Raw genomic sequence first — 17,856 nt, 5'->3', positions numbered from 1 at the left:
ACTTGTTGAAAAGATCTTTTGTCACTGTAATGCCTTTGTATCTTTGTTGAAAAATCATCTGACCATATGTCTGGTTGTATTTCTGGGCTCTATTTGGGTCTGTTGACTGTCTATCATACTATAATATACTGTTTTGGTTATTGCAGTTTCATAGTAAGTTTTAGGTAAGTCTTTCAACTTTGTTAATCTTTTTCAGAGTTGTTTTGGCTAATCTAGGTCTCTTAGATTTCCATATGAATTTTAGAATCAGCTTGTCAATTTCTAGAAAACAGTCCACCTTGATTTAGATTTGGATTGTGTTAAATCTGTGGAATAATTTTGCGCAGAGCTGACATCTTAACAGTATTGAGTCTTCCAATCTATGACCGTGGTATATTTTCCCATCTATTTTGGTGTTTCTTAAATTTTTCCAAAAAGAAAAGGGAATTCCCTCGTGGTCCAGTGGTTAGGACTCTGCGCTCTCACTGCTGAGAGCCTGGTTCAGTCCCTGGTAGGGGAACTAAGATCCCACAAGCTGCATGCTGTGACCAAAAAAATAACAATAATAATTTTTCAACTGTGTTTTATAATTTTCAGGGTACATGTTTTGCACATCTTTTCTCAGATTTATCTGTTTTAAATATTTTTATGATAATATAAACAGTATAGTTTTAAATTTCAATGTCCTGTTCATTGCTATCATATAGAAACAATAAATTTTTGCGTGTTTACCTTGTATCTTGCAACCTTGTTGACCTTATTTAATAAGTTTTGTACATTTCATATTTTCTACATAGATGATCATGTTATCTGTAAAAAACGACAGTTTTACTTCTTCCTTTCCCATCAAGATGTCTTCTATTTATTTTTCTTGCCTTATTGTGCTGGTTAGGACCTTCAGTACAATGTTGAATAGAAGTTGTGAGAATGAATATCCTTGCCTTGTTTCTCATCTTAGGGGAGAAAGCATTCAATCTTTCAGCATTATGTCAGTCATAGTTTGTGATAGATACCCTTTATCAGGTTGAGAACATTTCCTTGTATTTCTAGTTTGCTGAAAGTTTTTATCAGGAATGTATACTGTCAAATGCTTTTTCTATTGAGATGATCATATGCCTCCCCACTTTTTAATTTGATGAATTACCTGGGCTGTTTTCTGGGGGTTTTTTTTTGGCCACACCATGCAGCATGTGGGATCTTAGTTCCCCAACCAGGGATCAAACCCATGTCCCCTGCAGTGGAAGTGTGGAGTCTTAACCACTGGCCCACTGGGGAATTCCCCATTGGCTGATTTTTTTTTTTTTTTAATGTTAAGTCAACTATTGATATAATTTCCCTTCTGCCTCAAGGACGTCTTTTAACATGTCTTGTAGTTCTGGTCTCCTGGTAATGAATTGTTTCAACTTTTCTATGTTAGAAAATAATTTATTTTGCTTTGCTTTTGAAAGATATTTTCACTGGGTATAGAATTCTGGGCTCAGTTATTTTCCTTTCAGTACTTTAAAGATATCACTGTCTTCCTGCTTGCCTTGTTTCCAGAGAGAAATCTTCTGTTATCCTTACCTGTGTTTCTTTGTATGTAACATGTCTTTTTCCTCCAGCTGGACTTTTAAGACTTTATTACCAGTTTTGAACAATTTGATTGATATGCCTTCATGTAGTTTTATTGTGTCTTGTGTTTGGAGTTCACTGAATTTCTTGGATCTCTGGGTTTATAATTTCATCACATTTGGATAATTTTTTGCAATTATTTCTTCAAATATATTTTCTGTCTCCTCTCTCCATTCCTTTCTTTTTTTTGAATTTTTGAATTTTATTTTATTTTTTTATACAGCAGGTCCTTATTAGTAACAATTTTATACATATCAGTGTATACATGTCAATCCCAATCGCCCAATTCATCCCACCACCACCTCCATCCCCCGCCGCTTCCCCCCCTTGGTGTCCATACGTTTGTTCTCTACATCTGTGTCTCAATTTCTGCCCTGCATACCAGTTCATCTGTACCATTTTTCTAGGTTCCACATATACGCGTTAATATACGATATTTGTTTTCTCTTTTTGACTTACTTCACTCTGTATGACAGCCTCTAGATTCATCCACATCACTACAAATGACCCACTTTTGTTCCTTTTGATGGCTGAGTAATATTCCGTTGTATATATGTGCCACATCTTCTTTATCCATTCCTCTGTTGATGGGCATTTAGGTTGCTTCCATGACCTGGCTATTGTAAATAGTGCTGTAATGAACATTGGGGTGCATGTGTCTTTTTGAATTATGGTTTTCTCTGGGTATATGCCCAGTAGTGGGATTGCTGGGTCATATGGTAGTTCTAGTTGTAGTTTTTTAAGGAACCTCCATACTGTTCTCCATAGTGGCTGTAGCAATTTACATTCCCACCAACAGTGCAAGATGGTTCCCTTTTCTCCACACCCTCTCCAGCATTTGTTGTTTGTAGATTTTCTGATGATGCTCATTCTAACTGGTGTGAGGTGATACCTCATTGTAGTTTTGATTTGCATTTCTCTAATAATTAGTGATGTTGAGCAGCTTTCCATGTGTTTCTTGGCCATCTGTATGTCTTTGAAGAAATGTCTATTTAGGTCTTCCGTCCATTTTTTGATTGGGTTGTTTGTTTGTTAATATTGAGCTGCATGAGCTGTTTATGTATTTTGGAGATAAGTCCTTTGTCTGTTGATTCGTTTGCAAATATTTTCTCCCATTATGAGGGTTGTCTTTTTGTCTTGTTTGTAGTTTCCTTTGCTGTGCAAAAGCTTTTAAGTTTCATTAGGTCCCATTTGTTTATTTTTATTTCCATCACTCTAGTAGGTGGATCAAAAAAGATCTTGCTGTGATTTATATCAAAGAGTGTTCTTCCTATGTTTTCCTCTATGAGTTTTATAGTGTCCAGTCTTACATTTAGGTTTCTAATCCATTTTGAGTTTATTTTTGTGTATGGTGTTAGGGAGTGTTCTAATTTCATTCTTTTACATGTAGCTGTCCAGTTTTCCCAGCACCACTTACTGAAGAGACTGTCTTTTCTCCACTGTATATCCTTGCCCCCTTTGTCATAGGTTAGTTGACCTTAGGTGCGTGGGTTTATCTCTGAGCTTTCTATCCTGTTCCATTGATCTATATTTCTGTTTTTGTGCCAATACCATACTGTCTTGATTACTGTAGCTTTGTAGTGTAGTCTGAAGTCAGGGACTCTGATTCCTCCAGCTCCATTTTTCTTTCTCAAGATTGCTTTGGCTATTCGGGGTCTTTCGTGTTTCCATACAAATTGTGAAATTTTTTGTTCTAGTTCTGTGAAAAATGCCAGTGGTAGTTTGATAGGGATTGCACTGAATCTGTAGATTGCTTTGGGTAGTAGTCATTTTCACAATGTTAATTCTTGCAATCCAAGAATATGGTATATCTCTCCATCTATTTGTATCATCTTTAATTTCTTTCATCAGTGTCTTATAATTTTCTGCATGCACGTCTTTTGTCTCCTTAGGTAGGTTTATTCCTATTCTTTTTGTTGCAATGGTAAATGGGAGTGTTTTCTTAATTTCACTTTCAGATTTTTCATCATTGGTGTATAGGAATGCAAGAGATTTCTGTGCATTAATTTGGTATCCTGCTACTTTACCAAATTCACTGATTAGCTCTAGTAGTTTTCTGGTAGCATCTTTAGGATTCTCTATGTATAGTATTATGTTATCTGCAAACAGTGACCACTTTACTTCTTCTTTTCCGATTTGGATTCCTTTTATTTCTTTTTCTTCTCTGATTGCTGTGGCTAAAACTTCCAAAACTATGTTGAATAATACTGGTGAGAGTGGGCAACCTTGTCTTGCTCCTGACCTTAGTGGAAACGGTTTCAGTGTTTCACCATTGAGGGTGATGTTGGCTGTGGGTTTGTCATTTATGGCCTTTATTATGTTGAGGTAAGTTCCCTCTATACCTACTTTCTGGAGGGTTTTTATCATAAATGGGTGTTGAATTTTGTCAAAAGCTTTCTCTGCATCTATTGAAATGATCAAATGGTTTTTCTCCTTCAATTTGTTAATATGGTGTATCACATTTATTGATTTGTGTATATTGAAGAATCCTTGCATTCCTGGGATAAACCCCACTTGATCATGGTGTATGATCCTTTTAATGTGCTGTTGGATTCTGTTTGCCAGTATTTTGTTGAGGATTTTTGCATCTACATTCATCAGTGATATTGGCCTGTAGTTTTCTTTCTTTGTGACATCTTTGCCTGGTTTTGGTATCAGGGTGATGGTGGCCTCATAGAATAAGTTTGGGAGTATTCCTTCCTCTTCAATTTTTTGGAAGAGTTTGAGAAGGATGGGTGTTAGCTCTTCTCTAAATGTTTGTTAGAATTCACCTGTGAAGCCATCTGGTCCTGGACTTTTGTTTGTTGGAAGATTTCTAATCACAGTTTCAATTTCATTACTTGTGACTGGTCTGTTCATATTTTCTATTTCTTCCTGGTTCAGTCTTGGAAGGTTATACCTTTCTAAGAATTTGTCCATTTCTTCCAGGTTGTCCATTTTATTGGCATAGAGTTGCTTGTAGTAGTCTCTTAGGATGCTTTGTATTTCTGTGGTGTCTGTTGTAACTTCTTTTTCATTTCTAATTTTATTGATTTGAGTCCTCTCCCTCTTTTTCTTGATGAGTCTGGCTAATGGTTTATCAATTATCTTCTCAAAGAATCAGCTTTTAGTTTCACTGATCTTTGTTATTGTTTTCTTTGTTTCTATTTCATTTATTTCTGCTCTGATCTTTATGATTTCTTTCCTTCTGCTAACTTTGGGTTTTGTTTGTCCTTCTTTCTCTAGTTCCTTTAGGTTTAAGGTTAGATTGTTTATTTGAGATTTTTCTTGTTTCTTGAGGTAGGCTTGTAGAGCTATAAACTTCCCCCTTAGAACTACTTTTGCTGCATCCCATAGGTTTTGGATCATCGTGTTTTCATTGTCATTTGTCTCTAGGTATTTTCTGATTTCCTCTTTGATTTCTTCAGTGATCTCTTGGCTATTTACTAACGTATTGTATGGCCTCCATGTGTTTGTGTTTTTTACATTTTTTTCCCTGTAATTCATTTCTAATCTCATAGCATTGTGGTCAGAAAAGATGCTTGATATGATTTCAATTTTCTTAAATTTACTGAGGCTTGATTTGTGACCCAAGATGTGATCTATCCTGGAGAATGTTTTGTGCGCACCTGAGAAGAAAGTGTAATCTGCTGTTTTTGGATGGAATGTCCTATAAATATCAATTAAATCTATCTGGTCTATTGTGTCATTTAAAGCTTGTGTTTCCTTATTAATTTTCTGTTTGGATGATCGGTCCATTGGTGTGAGGTGTTAAAGTGCCCCACTATTATTGTGTTACTGTCAATTTCCTCTTTTAGAGCTGTTAGCAGTTGCCTTATGTATTGAGGTGCTCCTATGTTGGCTGCATATATATTTATAATTGTTATATCTCTTCTTGGATTGATCCCTTGATCATTATGTAGGGTCCTTCCTTGTCTCTTGTAACATCCTTTATTTGAAAGTCTATTTTATCTGAGATGAGTATTGCTACTCCAGCTTTCTTTTGATTTCCATTTACATGGCATATCTTTTTCCATCCCCTCACTTTCAGTCTGTATGTGTCCCTAGGTCTGAAGTGGGTCTCTTGTAGACAGCATATATATGGGTCTTGTTTTTGTATCCATTCAGCAAGCCTGTGTCTTTTGGTTGGAGCATTTAATCCATTCACGTTTAAGGTAACTATCGATATGTATGTTCCTATCACCATTTTCTTAATTGGTTTGGGTTTGTTTTTGTAGGTCCTTTTCTTCTCTTGTGTTTCCCACTTAGAGAAGTTCCTTTAGCATTTGTTGTAGAGCTCGTTTGGTGGTGCTGAATTCTCTTAGCTTTTGCTTGTCTGTAAAGCTTTTGATTTCTCCATCGAATCTGAATGAGATCCTTGCCAGGTAGAGTAATCTTGGTTGTAGGTTCTTCCCTTTCATCACTTTAAGTATATCATGCCGCTCCCTTCTGGCTTGTAGAGTTTCTGCTGAGAAATCAGCTGCTATGGGAGTTCCCTTGTATGTTACTTGTCGTTTTTCCCTTGCTGCTTTCAATAATTTTTGTCTTTTATTTTTGCCAATTTGATTACTATGTGTCTTGGCGTGTTTCTCCTTGGGTTTATACTGTATGGGACTCTCTGCGCTTCCTGGACTTGGATGGCTATTTCCTTTCCCATGTTAGGGAAGTTTTCAACTATAATCCCTTCAAATATTTTCTTGGGTCCTTCCTCTCTCTCTTCTCCTTCTGGGACTCCTATAATGTGAATGCTGTTGAGTTTAATGTTGTCCCAGAGGTCTCTTAGGCTGTCTTCATTTCTTTTCATTCTTTTTTCTTTATTCTGTTCCGCAGCAGTGAATTCCACCATTCTGTCTTCCAGGTCACTTATCCGTTCTTCTGCCTCAGTTATTCTGCCATTGATTCCTTCTAGTGTATTTTTCATTTCAGTTATTGTATTGTTCATCTCTGTTTCTTTGTTAATTCTTCTAGATCTTTGTTAAACATTTCTTGCATCTTCTTGATCTTTGCCTCCATTCTTTTCCCGAGGTCCTGGATCATCTTTACTATCATTATTCTGAATTCCTTTTCTGGAAGGTTGCCTATCTCCACCTCATTTAGTTGTTTTTCAGGTGTTTTACCTTGTTCCTTCATGTGGTACATAGCTCTCTGCCTTTTCATCTTGTCTATCTTTCTATGAATGTGGTTTTTGTTCCACAGGCTGCAGGATTGTAGTCCTTCTTGCTTCTGCTGTCTGCCCTCTGGTGGATGAGGCTACCTAAGAGGCTTCTGCAAGTTCTCTGATGGGAGGGCCTGGTGGTGGGTAGTGCTGGCTGTTGCTTTGGTGGGCAGAGCTCAGTAAAACTTTAATCCACTTGTCTGTTGATGGGTGGGGCTGTGTTCCCTCACTGTTGGTTGTTTGGCCTGAGGCAACCCAACACTGGAGCCTATCAGGGCTCTTTGGTGGGGCTAATGACAGACTCTGGGAGGGCTCACGCCACGGAATACTTCCCAGAACCTCTGCTGCCAGTGTCCTTGTCCTCACCATGAGACACAGCCACCCCCCGTCTGTTCAGGAGACCCTCCAATACTAGCAGGTAGGTCTGGTTCAGTCTTCCCTGGGGTCACTGCTCCTTCCCCTGGGTCCTGATGCACACACTCCTTTGTGTGTGCCCTCCAAGAGTGGAGTCTCTGTTTCCCCCAGTCCTGTAGAAGTCCTGCAATCAAATCCCACTAGTCTTCAAAGTCTGATTCTCTAGGAATTCCTCCTCTCATTGCTGGACCCCCAGGTTGGGAAGCCTGACCTGGGGCTCAGTGAAGAAACTTCACCCCAGTGGGTGGACTTCTGTGGTATAAGTGTTCTCCAGTTTGTGAGTCACCCACCCAGCAGTTATGGGATTTGATTTTATTGTGACTGTGCCCCTCCTACCATCTCATAGTGGCTTCTCCTGAAGCCACTTTGGATGTGGGGTATCTTTTTTTGTGAGTTCCAGTGTCTTCCTGTCGATGATTGTTCAGTAGTTAGTTGTGATTCTAGTGTTCTTGCAAGAGGGAGTGAGACCACATCCTTCTACTCCGCCATCTTGAACCTATCTCCTCTCCACTCCTTTAGAGACTCCAATTACATGCATATCATGGCACTTAATGTTGTCCAATGGATCACCTACGCTCTTCTCACTTTTCAAAAATTCTCTTTTCTCTGTGTTTTATTTTGAATAGTTTATATTGCTAGGTCTTATTCACTAATCTTTTCTTCTGAACTGTCTAATCTGATGTTAATCCCACACAGAGTATCTTTCATCTCACACATGGTAGTTTTCATTTTTAGAAGTTAGATTTGGGCCCTTTTTTCTGTATCTTTCATTTCTCCACTTAACATTATAATATACAGTTATAATAACTTTTCTTTTTTTTTGGCTGCACCAGGCAGCTTGAGGAATCACAGTTCCTGGACCAGGGACTGAACCTGTGCCCTTGGCAGTGAAAGCAGAGTCTTAACCACTAGACTGCCAGGGAATTCCCAACAGTTATAATACCTTTTAATGCCCTTGTCTGCTAATTCTAACATTTTTGTCTGTTCCGGGTTGGTTTCAATTGTTTTTGTATTTTTCTCCTCTTCATGAGTTGTATTGTCCTGCTTCTTTGCACACATTGTAGTCTTTGACTGGATGGTAGGCACTGTGAATTTTACCGTTAGGTGCTGGATATTTTTGTATTCCTATAAATATGCTTGTGCTTTGTTCTGGGATGCAGTTAAGTTACTTGGAAATAGTTTGATCCTTTTTGGTCTTTAAGACTTGTTAGGTGGGGGGCTTCCCTGGTGGCACAGTGGTTAAGAATCCATCTGCTAATGCAGGGGACACGGGTTCGAGCCCTGGTCTGGGAAGATGCCATATGCTGCAGAGCAACTAAGCCCGTGAGCCACAACTACTGAGCCTGCGTGCCACAACTACTGAAGCCCATGAGCCTAGAGCCCATGCTCCGCAACAAGAGAAGCCACTGCAACAAGAAGCCCGCACACTGCAATGAAGAGGAGCCCCCTCTCGCCACAACTAGAGAAAGCCCGTGCACAGCAACGAAGACCCAATGCAGCCAAAAATAAATAAACAAAATAAATGAAAAAAAAAAAAAAAAGACTTGTTAGGTGGAACCAAAGTAGTGTTTATGCTCAGGCTAATTATTCCCCACAACTTTTCAGGCCTGAGTACTTTATCCAACTGTGATATTCTACTAGTGTGGTTTGTGGGAACAGGAACGATTCCCAGCACTGTGTGAGCTCCTGCTAATCCTTCTGGATAGTTCTCCCGCCCTTGGGTAGTTTCTCACATGTGTTCCCTGATCAGTATTCAGCTGAGTACCTTGGACAGGTGGCAGGGGTGCAGGGTCCTCTCTGCAGGCCTCCAAGGTTTGCTCTCCATGCAGTGCTCTCCTCTGTCCTCTAAACTGTAGCTGTCTTGGTTTCCCTGAACTCTCAGTCACATCTATTCCACTCAGGGACTTCACTGGACTAGGCTGGGTTTCCCCTCCCTGCCCTACTGCCTGACAACCCTCTCTAGGCTGTAAGCTGGAGCAAACACAGGGCTCAGTCATTTATTCTCTTCTCTTGGGGTCACTGTCCTTCATTGCCTGGTGTCCAGTGTGTTCAAAACCATAGTTTCACATATGTTGTCTTTCCTTTTATTTTTTGGTTGTTTCAGGTGGAAGGGTAAACCCAGTGCTTCTTACTCCAACATGACGATTTTTTTTTTAAATTTTTAGGGCAACTATTTTCTTTCATAAATTTATTTATTTAATCTTTGGCTGCATTGGGTATTTGTTGCTGTGCACAGGCTTTCTTTAGTTGTGGAAGGCAGGGGCTACTCTTTGTTGCGGTGTGTGGGCTTCTCATTGTGGTGGCTTCTCTGTTGCAGAGCATGGACTCTAGGAGCCCAGGCTTCAGTAGTTGCAGCACACAGGCTCAGTAGTTGCAGCACGTGGGCCCTAGAGTGCGAAGGCTTCAGTAATTGTGGTGTGTGCCTCAGTAGTTGTGGCGTGTGGGCTCTAGGGCGCACGGGCTTCAGTAGTTGTGGTGCCTGGGCTCAGTAGTTGTAGCTCACGGGCTCTAGAGTGCAGGCTCAGTAATTGTGGAGTACGGGCTTAGTTGCTCCGCGGCATGCGGGATCTTCCCAGACCAGGGATCGAACCTGTGTCCCCTGCATTGGCAGGCAGATTCTTAACCACTGCACCACCAGGGAAGTCCCCATGTTGCATTAGGTGCCCTTCATTCTGTTGTGTGGATCCACACATCCATCTGGTGTTGCATTCTATCAAAAGAAGTCCTTTAACAGTTTTTGCAGTATAGATCTGCTGGTAATGAACTTGTTGATTTCTGTTTCAGGCTCTTTTGTGCCTGGAAAAGTCTTTATTTTGCCTTTCTTTCGAAAGATATTTTCATGTCTCTTCTCAGAAAATTATCCCTCACAACAAGAAATAGAAACAGGAAATCCATCTTTCATAATTCCAAAAGATCTTTGTATCCTTGGACCACAACATATGAAAATAGAAAGCAGGTGGTAGAATGATCCCTGTGATGATGATGCTGAGAGCACATGTGTATAATGTTTATCATGTCAGGTACCGGTATCTATCAGAGGCCCAGCAGGCTCAGCAGCATATTCAATAGGTTAATTCAAAGAAGCTTTAAAAAGGGACTTTATACAAAGTTGTGGGCAGGGTGTAGAGGCAAGGCAATATCCTGGGGCTAGTGACAGTGGGGCTGTTACCATCTTAGGATGGAAGGGCTACTGGAACTCAGAGAGAACTCCTTGAGAGGAACTGTGACTTCATGTCAAGAGAGGTAGCCAGCCCAAGGCAATTCTTCGAGGAGAGAGCCAGGAGAATAAATACTCCAACCTCACTCTTTTCCCTCTCTCTGATATCATGCAAGGACTCCCCGTTGGTCAAATAAAACCAGAAGCTACAAGCAAGAGTTCATTGATGAAGTACATACATACCACAGGCACATAAAACGATGGATCAGGACAGAGAGGAAATTTGGAGAGGTAAGCGAAAATATACAATCCCATAAGTTACTATTATCCCTAGATAAATGAACAATGCAAGAAGAAAAATGCAACAAAACTATGGTACCCTGAGTTTAGCAAAGATAATGCCTTCACTAAATAAGAACAGGAAATGGATAACTAATGAGAACCTGCTGTATAAAAAAATAAATAAAATTCAAAAAAAAAAAAAAGAACAGGGATGCTCTAAGAAAAGGAACAATGATAGAAAAAGTTTAGCAATAAAAATCTTTACCTCCAATTAATAGAAGGGTTAGAAGATAAAAGTGAAGAAATTTCCATGAGAACAAACTATTAGGAAACAAAAAGTAGGAATAAATAGGTAAGAATATATGAAAACCAATCCAGGAGGGATGAGACAAAATCCAGCAGGTTCAACATCACTCTCTCTGAAGTTCCTGAAAGAGAAAACAGAAAATTGTGGAAAGGAATATGCCAATGAAAAAATACAAGAAAATACTCCAGATTCTCTGGATTGAGAAGCCCTCTCCACCCTACCCCCCAAATATGCAGAGAATGAGTGAAAAAGATCCCAGCCAAGGCCATACTTTCAAGAAATTTCATAATACCATGTGCAAATATAAAAGTGACTATTAAATAGCAAAAATGAAAACTGCTAGCTCTTAATAGTTTTCAAAGTGATTTCACATACAACATCTTACTTTTTAAATGGCCTGAGGGTTTACAGTATCCCCATTTCATAGACATGGGATGAATAGAACATCAAGGATGACATGTTTCAAAATTCTACAGACGAGATAACACAGTTCTTTAATATTTACGTGTGTTTGTGTGTGAACATGTATGTGTAAGTGGACAAGTTATTTAGAATGCATGTCCAGTTTCCTGAACTAGATGATCAGCTCTCAAAGATACAGAGTGCCATTTCTAATTCCTTGCTAATCCTCCAGGTCAACTGATGAACTGCTTCTTCTGGGTAGATCTATGTAGCTGACTGAAGTGCAAACCAACCTGGAGGAAGGAAATAAGATGCACTGAGCAGTGATTTTTTGGCCAACTTGTTTGCATAAGTATCCTCTAGGTACACTGAATACAGTCAACTTTTCTCACTGTTTATTCACGTGGGCAAGGTTTTAAATCTTAATGATCTTCAGATTCTGGTGAGTTTGGAGTTGAGTTATCCTATTCAAATTCCCAATACTGTAATTCCAGAATTCTGTCAATAAATGAGATAGCATGAAATAAATGAATCAACCACAGCAATGAGAGATGATGATCAGTGGCTTCTTCCACAGGCCGACGGGAGCCAGGTGAGAGAAAATGTCCAAGTGAAACTGTGTGGTCAGATGCTCTCTTTGTTAAATCTCCAAGGAATCCTCAGGCTTCTGGAGAATTAGTTAAAGGTGGACATGGACAGAACGTAAATGGAAAGTTGAACAGCTTGTTCACCAACACGGTGGGTTGCAGTTTCCTGGAACCACAGGGACTTTGTTAAAACAGGACTGTAGCATTCTCAGCTGCTGTGGACCGTGCTAGGAATGGAAATGAAAGCAGTTGATGGTGGTGATCACTACCCAGAAGCCGAAACCACAACCTAATTTTGCACAAAATTGCTAGGTCTGGCTCTTTTCTTTGCTTATGACTTTCATTTAGACAGTGAGGATTGCCTTTAGTTGTGTGTTAAATAACATCTTGAAAATAGACTCAAGAAAACCATTTAGCCCTCAGTCATTTGCACTAACCCACAAAATGTCAGTACAAATATCTTCTAATAGACTAGTAGAGACACTCTCTAGTAACAAAGTCAATACAATCAAGGGAATAAAAAGTGGACAGAATATCCAAAGTAGAACTGGAGAAGGACAAGGAGGATAAAAAGGAGGGAGGAGTAAGAAAATGAGGAGTGAGTTTTCATTTGGGAAAAATTTTGGACTTACTTTTATTTATGTGAATATCTTGACTAATCTGAAAATTAACAATATGTTAAACAAAACGGTGACAACTTATTATAAAGATAAGATTAACTACCAGCCTTACTGGGCCAACATGCTGCTGAGAATTGGCTACCAACTACTTAAAACTGTAGAGCCTTTTCATCTAAAACTATTCTTTGGGGGAATAAAACTAGCCATTTTAATTTAAAAAAAAAAAAGAAAGTGGACTGAAATTCCAGGAAGAATTTCAAAGTGAAATTTGCCTTCTATTATTTGGCCCCAAGGTCATCAATAGTCACCTATACTAACAGTGAGATTCAACATTTATTTTCTATAACAATTATGACATCCCTTGACACACAGTATAGATTCAAGATATAGTTATTAAAAATGAATAAATGAATAAGTGAGTAGAGTCAAAGCAATCTTGAGAAAGAAAAACGGAGCTGGAGGAATCAGCCTCCCTGACTTCATACTATACTACAAACCTACAGTCATCAAAACAGTATGGTACTGGCACAAAATCAGAAATATAGATCAATGGAACAGGATAGAAAGCCCAGAAATAAACTCATACACCTATGGTCAATAAATCTTCAACAAAGGAGGCAAGACTAGACAATAGAGAAAAGACAGTCTCTTCAATAAGTGGTGTTGGGAACACTGGACAGCTACATGTAAGAAAAATGAAATTAGAACATTCTTTAACACCATACACAAAAATAAACTCAAAATGGATTAAAGACCTAAAGGTAAGACCGGACACTATAAAACTCTTAGAGGAAAACATAGGCAGAACACTCTTTAACATAAATCGCAGCAATATCTTTTTCAATCCGTCTCTTAGAGTAATGGAAATAAAAACAGAAATAAACAAATGGGACCTAATTAAACTCAAAAGCTTTTGTGCAGTAAAGGAAAACATAAACAAAACAAAAAGACAACCTACAGAATGGGAGAAAATATTTGCAAATGATGTGACTGACAAGAGATTAATCTCCAAAATTTACAAATAGCTTATGCAGCTCAATATCAAAAAAACAAACAACTCAATCAAAATATGGGCAGAAGACCTAAATAGACATTTTTCCAAAGAAGACATACAGATGGCCAACAGGCACATGAAAAGATGCTCCACATCACTAATTATTAGAGAAATCCAAATCAGAACTACAATGAGGTATCACCTTACACCACTCAGAATGGCTATCATCAAAAAATCTACAAACAGTAAGTGCTGGAGAGGGTGTGGAGAAAAGGGAACCCTCCTACACTGTTGGTGGGAATGTATATTGGTACAGCCTCTACGGAGAACTGTATTAGTTCCTTAAGAAACTAAAAATAGAACTACTATATGATCCAGCAATCCCACTCCTGGGCATGTATCTGGAGAAAAACATGGCTCGCAAGGATACATGCATCCCAACGTTCGTTACCGTGCTGTTTACAATAGCCAAGACATGGAAGCAACCCAAATGTCCATTGACAGACAAATGGATAAAGAAGATGTGGTACATATATATATACAATGGAATATTACTCAGCCATTAAAAAGAATGAAATAATGCCATTTGCAGCAACATGGATGGACCTAGAGATTATCATACTAAGTGAAGTAAGTCAAAGACAAATATATGATATGCAGAATTTTAAAAAAAGTGATACAAATGAATTTGTTTAAAAAACAGAAGCAAACTCACAGACTTAGAGAACGAACTTATGGTTACCAGGGGCGAAGAGGTGGGGGGAGGGACAGATTGGGAGTTTGGGATTGACATATACACACTGCTATATTTAAAATAGATAACCAACAAGCACCTACTGTATAGCACAGGGAACTCCATTCAATATTCTGTAATAACCTAAATGGGAAAAGACTTTGAAAAAGAATAGATACATGTATATGTATAACCAAGTCACTTTGCTGTACACTGGAAACTAATACAACATTGTTAATCAACTATAGTCCAATATAAAATTAGAAATTAGAAAAAAAAGAAAAAAGAAAAAAAAGTGAATAGAGAATCCTTGAAAAAACAGATCTTAGAAATATGAGTTCTGCAAGAGCTTTGATAGATCAAATCGTAGCATTTATATCAACCCATACCCTATCTTAATGTGTGTACTTGGGTACAAGCAAAAATTTCGGTAAGAAGCTCCCAGTAAGATCACTGAAATTTGATGTTTGTAGGGCAAATACTATATACAAAGAAGACGACATTTTAATGTAATTTATTTGAAATGCTTCCAGAGAAGTTTAAGGCCATTATACAAAAACATTCATTTCATGAAAACATTCATTGACTTTCTTCCCATAGGCCAGCCCCTGACAGACCTCTTTTCTCAACACGCTGGCCAAAGTGGTCGATGGCTCCTGCAAAGAATGATTCATTCTTTTCCCCACCATCAAACAACTTTTCTCGGCTTTTCTCTGCTTCTGTCTGCAGCAGATTCATTCAGTCGCTAAATCAATAACAACTTGAGTTGTTTTAAATAAACTTGTAATAGAAAAAAAGATTCACTGTGTTTAAAATCTATAAATACAGAAATATGTTTTACAGGGTAAAATGGACCACAACATTTTATTTTGAAAAATAAGTACTATAGCTTGTTTTTATATTGATAAATCTTGTCACACAGCTTCTTTGAATGCATGATAGACGTACATAATAAAATGACAACATAGTATTTACTGCTTTCCTTTGTGTAAACTTGAAAGACAGATTTAAAAAAAAAGAAAAGAAAACTTTTTTGGCAATAATTTAGAATCATTACTACTAGTGCTGGTGTGGGTACAATTTTGCACAAGTCATCTTTAATATTTACACTCGCAGGGAGATTTTCTGTGTATTAACTTTTTTTAAAGGTCTGCGACTCACCCTGCATTGTAAATCAAGTCTGGCAAAGAGGTTTATTAGTTTGGATAACTGATCCTAATTAATGATAGAGTTAATTAAGTCGGCCTCTGGAGAATGTAATTATGATTCTGATCCAGAACAGAGCCAGAGATGGCAAATGATGACCCAAAAGTGGGGCAGGGAAACCCAAGGCTCTGGCCTTTCCCAGACGGACACTGGACCTTACTTTTCTCTTTTAATGCTTCCCACATAAGGTCACAATGGAGCACTTCTTCCAAATTCTTTTTCTCACATGTTTCCGTAAACAGAGTCACTGACTGAGCCGCAGTCCCTTTTCCTCATCTCTTCATTCATGCTCTAAAACACGAGTAGGCCTAAGCAGATGAAACAAAGAGAAGATGGGTCTTTTTGCTATCCTGCCAGGTTTTCCCAGGCCCTTTGAGTTATATTATGATATTTTAGGCTAGAAATGGCTCTTTAAGGCCAGCCAGCATCCATGGCAGAGACCTCCTGATGCAATGCACATTTCAGTTCAAGATTCAGAGCTGACAGCGGTTTTTGCGTTGATCCTTTTAAGGTCAGACTCTTATTTCATGTCCTAATAGATTATTGCATCAAATTTGTACTGGATGAAATTGCAAGGTCAAAACAGTGCTTCTTCCTTTGCAAAATTAAACCTTCAGAATCCCCAGGGATGTTTTCATGCTTTTTGGTTGGATGACATTGAACCAATTTGACTTGAAATATTGATCTTTCCCGTTTCTCCTTCAAATGCCATCATGATACACAAGTAAATTCCTCATGCCCTGTTTTCAAGGCTCTTTAAATTTCATGCCTTCAGCTACCCTGTCAAAGAGCCAGAAAAGCACTAGAGAAACATGGAAGGACCCTTTAATCTACATGAAACAGTAGTTTAGAGATTGTTTTCTTTCTGTTTTTTAAAATCCAGCAGGACGAGTGAAAGTAACTTGTTCAAGTACTTCTCCATCCATCCAGACACTTGTGAAATACAATACAGGGTAACAGTTGCCACAGATTCCAGCTGACACAGACTGGCAGTTACAGTACTAGGGACAAAAAAGTACAGACAGGACTGGGTCAACACAGTCACAAAAGTATTAAAAAGTGCTTCTCCAAACCGTTCCATGTGTGGAATGCAAATACTGTAAAGGTAAGACACAGGGCTACTTCCAGGAAGTACATGCTTCTGTCAGACGTTACTTTCAACATGCCTGCTATCCCCACAGGAAGAGCCTGTCTGTTCCATGCGTTCACAGTCAAGGCTGACCTCACTCGTGTCCATGCTACAATCCGATTCACTGTCTGATTGGTCCATCTGCTCAAGTTTTGTTTCTCCCTGTGGCTCCCTGCTCCCGGTGGTGGGATCTAGGAATGGTCCCTCGGAGTCAAGGACCCCAGCCTGCCCCGCAGCACACAGAACTGTTTCTTTGGCTTGACGAATACAGTTGAGCCACTGCTGTTTGTTGAAGGTGTCATTGGCTTGTAATGAGTGGGTCTGACTTTGGGATCCATTTTTGAAACTTACTCTGAAGAAGTTTTTAACTAGAAATGAAAAACACATGATAACAAAGGTCAATGGACAGGTATTTCCTCAGGCCAAAGATTACACATGTGATGACACTAACCCCCAGTACCCACGGCAGAGATTACTAATTGATTACTAAATGTGCCCTACTGATCTAGGAATGGCTCAGCTCCACCCTGCAGCCTCCATCAATCAACAGGTGTTGACAAGGTCTGGCACTCAGTTGCTCTCGGAAGCTAGGAAATCAGTACGGAACAACTATGTCTTGTGTTTCAGGGGACCCCAGAGTACTGGGTACCAAACCTGGCTGCATATCAAAATCCCCCAAGAGCATGTTAAAAATACAGATCCCGGGGTCCTACCCTTAGAGATTCAGATTCAGTAGGTCTGATGTGGGCCTGGGAAACTGTAATTTCAACAACTGCCCCAAGCTAGAGCTTTTTCAAGTTTAAGAAGCTCTTTGTAACATCAAACAGGCCCAAGACCCTCCACATGATAGTACTTGTATATTTAGTATCTGATGATTGAGAAGATATGTAAAGACTCTTATAAGTTTGGTTTCATTTTAAAATGAAATGACATTTTAATAATAACTGCAACAGGAACTCTGTGCATTTATTTTTTTAAATTATTTATTTATTTATATTCTTTTGGCTGTGCCACGTGGCTTATGGGATCTTAATTCCCTGACCAGATATTGAACCCTTGGCAGTGAAAGTGTGGAGTTCTAACCACTGGACCACCAGGGAATTCCTGGAGTTACGTGCATTTAAAAAATGGTAGTGCACAACATGGAAGACATTTGATTTAGTTTAGTAACAACATTAACTGTCATTTAATGGGCCCCGTGTGCCACATGCATGTGGTTCACAGAAGTGTCTGTGCTCAGTCAGTCCCCGTGCACGATCCCTGTAGCCAACAGACTGGCTTCAGATAAATTCAGGCTCCAG

At 39.0% G+C, this 17,856-nt stretch overlaps 1 protein-coding gene across 6 annotated transcripts in view; it reads right to left on the bottom strand.

Moving 5' to 3' along the window:
• Nucleotides 1–14,718: 14,718 nt before the first annotated feature.
• ARHGEF3 (Rho guanine nucleotide exchange factor 3) overlaps nt 14,719–17,856 on the bottom strand; it is a 311,851-nt gene continuing 308,713 nt past the window's right edge. For all 6 annotated transcript variants that reach the window (XM_060307980.1, XM_030867470.2, XM_060307982.1 and 3 more), the window contains one exon: nt 14,719–16,923. In XM_060307980.1, the coding sequence (XP_060163963.1) occupies nt 16,571–16,923 (353 nt within the window). In that variant the 3' untranslated portion in view covers nt 14,719–16,570. The remainder of the gene's footprint in view (nt 16,924–17,856) is intronic.

This window comes from Globicephala melas, chromosome 11 (genome assembly GCF_963455315.2).
Source record: "Globicephala melas chromosome 11, mGloMel1.2, whole genome shotgun sequence".
In the NCBI taxonomy this organism is placed as follows: Eukaryota; Metazoa; Chordata; class Mammalia; order Artiodactyla; family Delphinidae; genus Globicephala; species Globicephala melas.
This window is presented reverse-complemented; position numbering and strand designations above follow the sequence as displayed.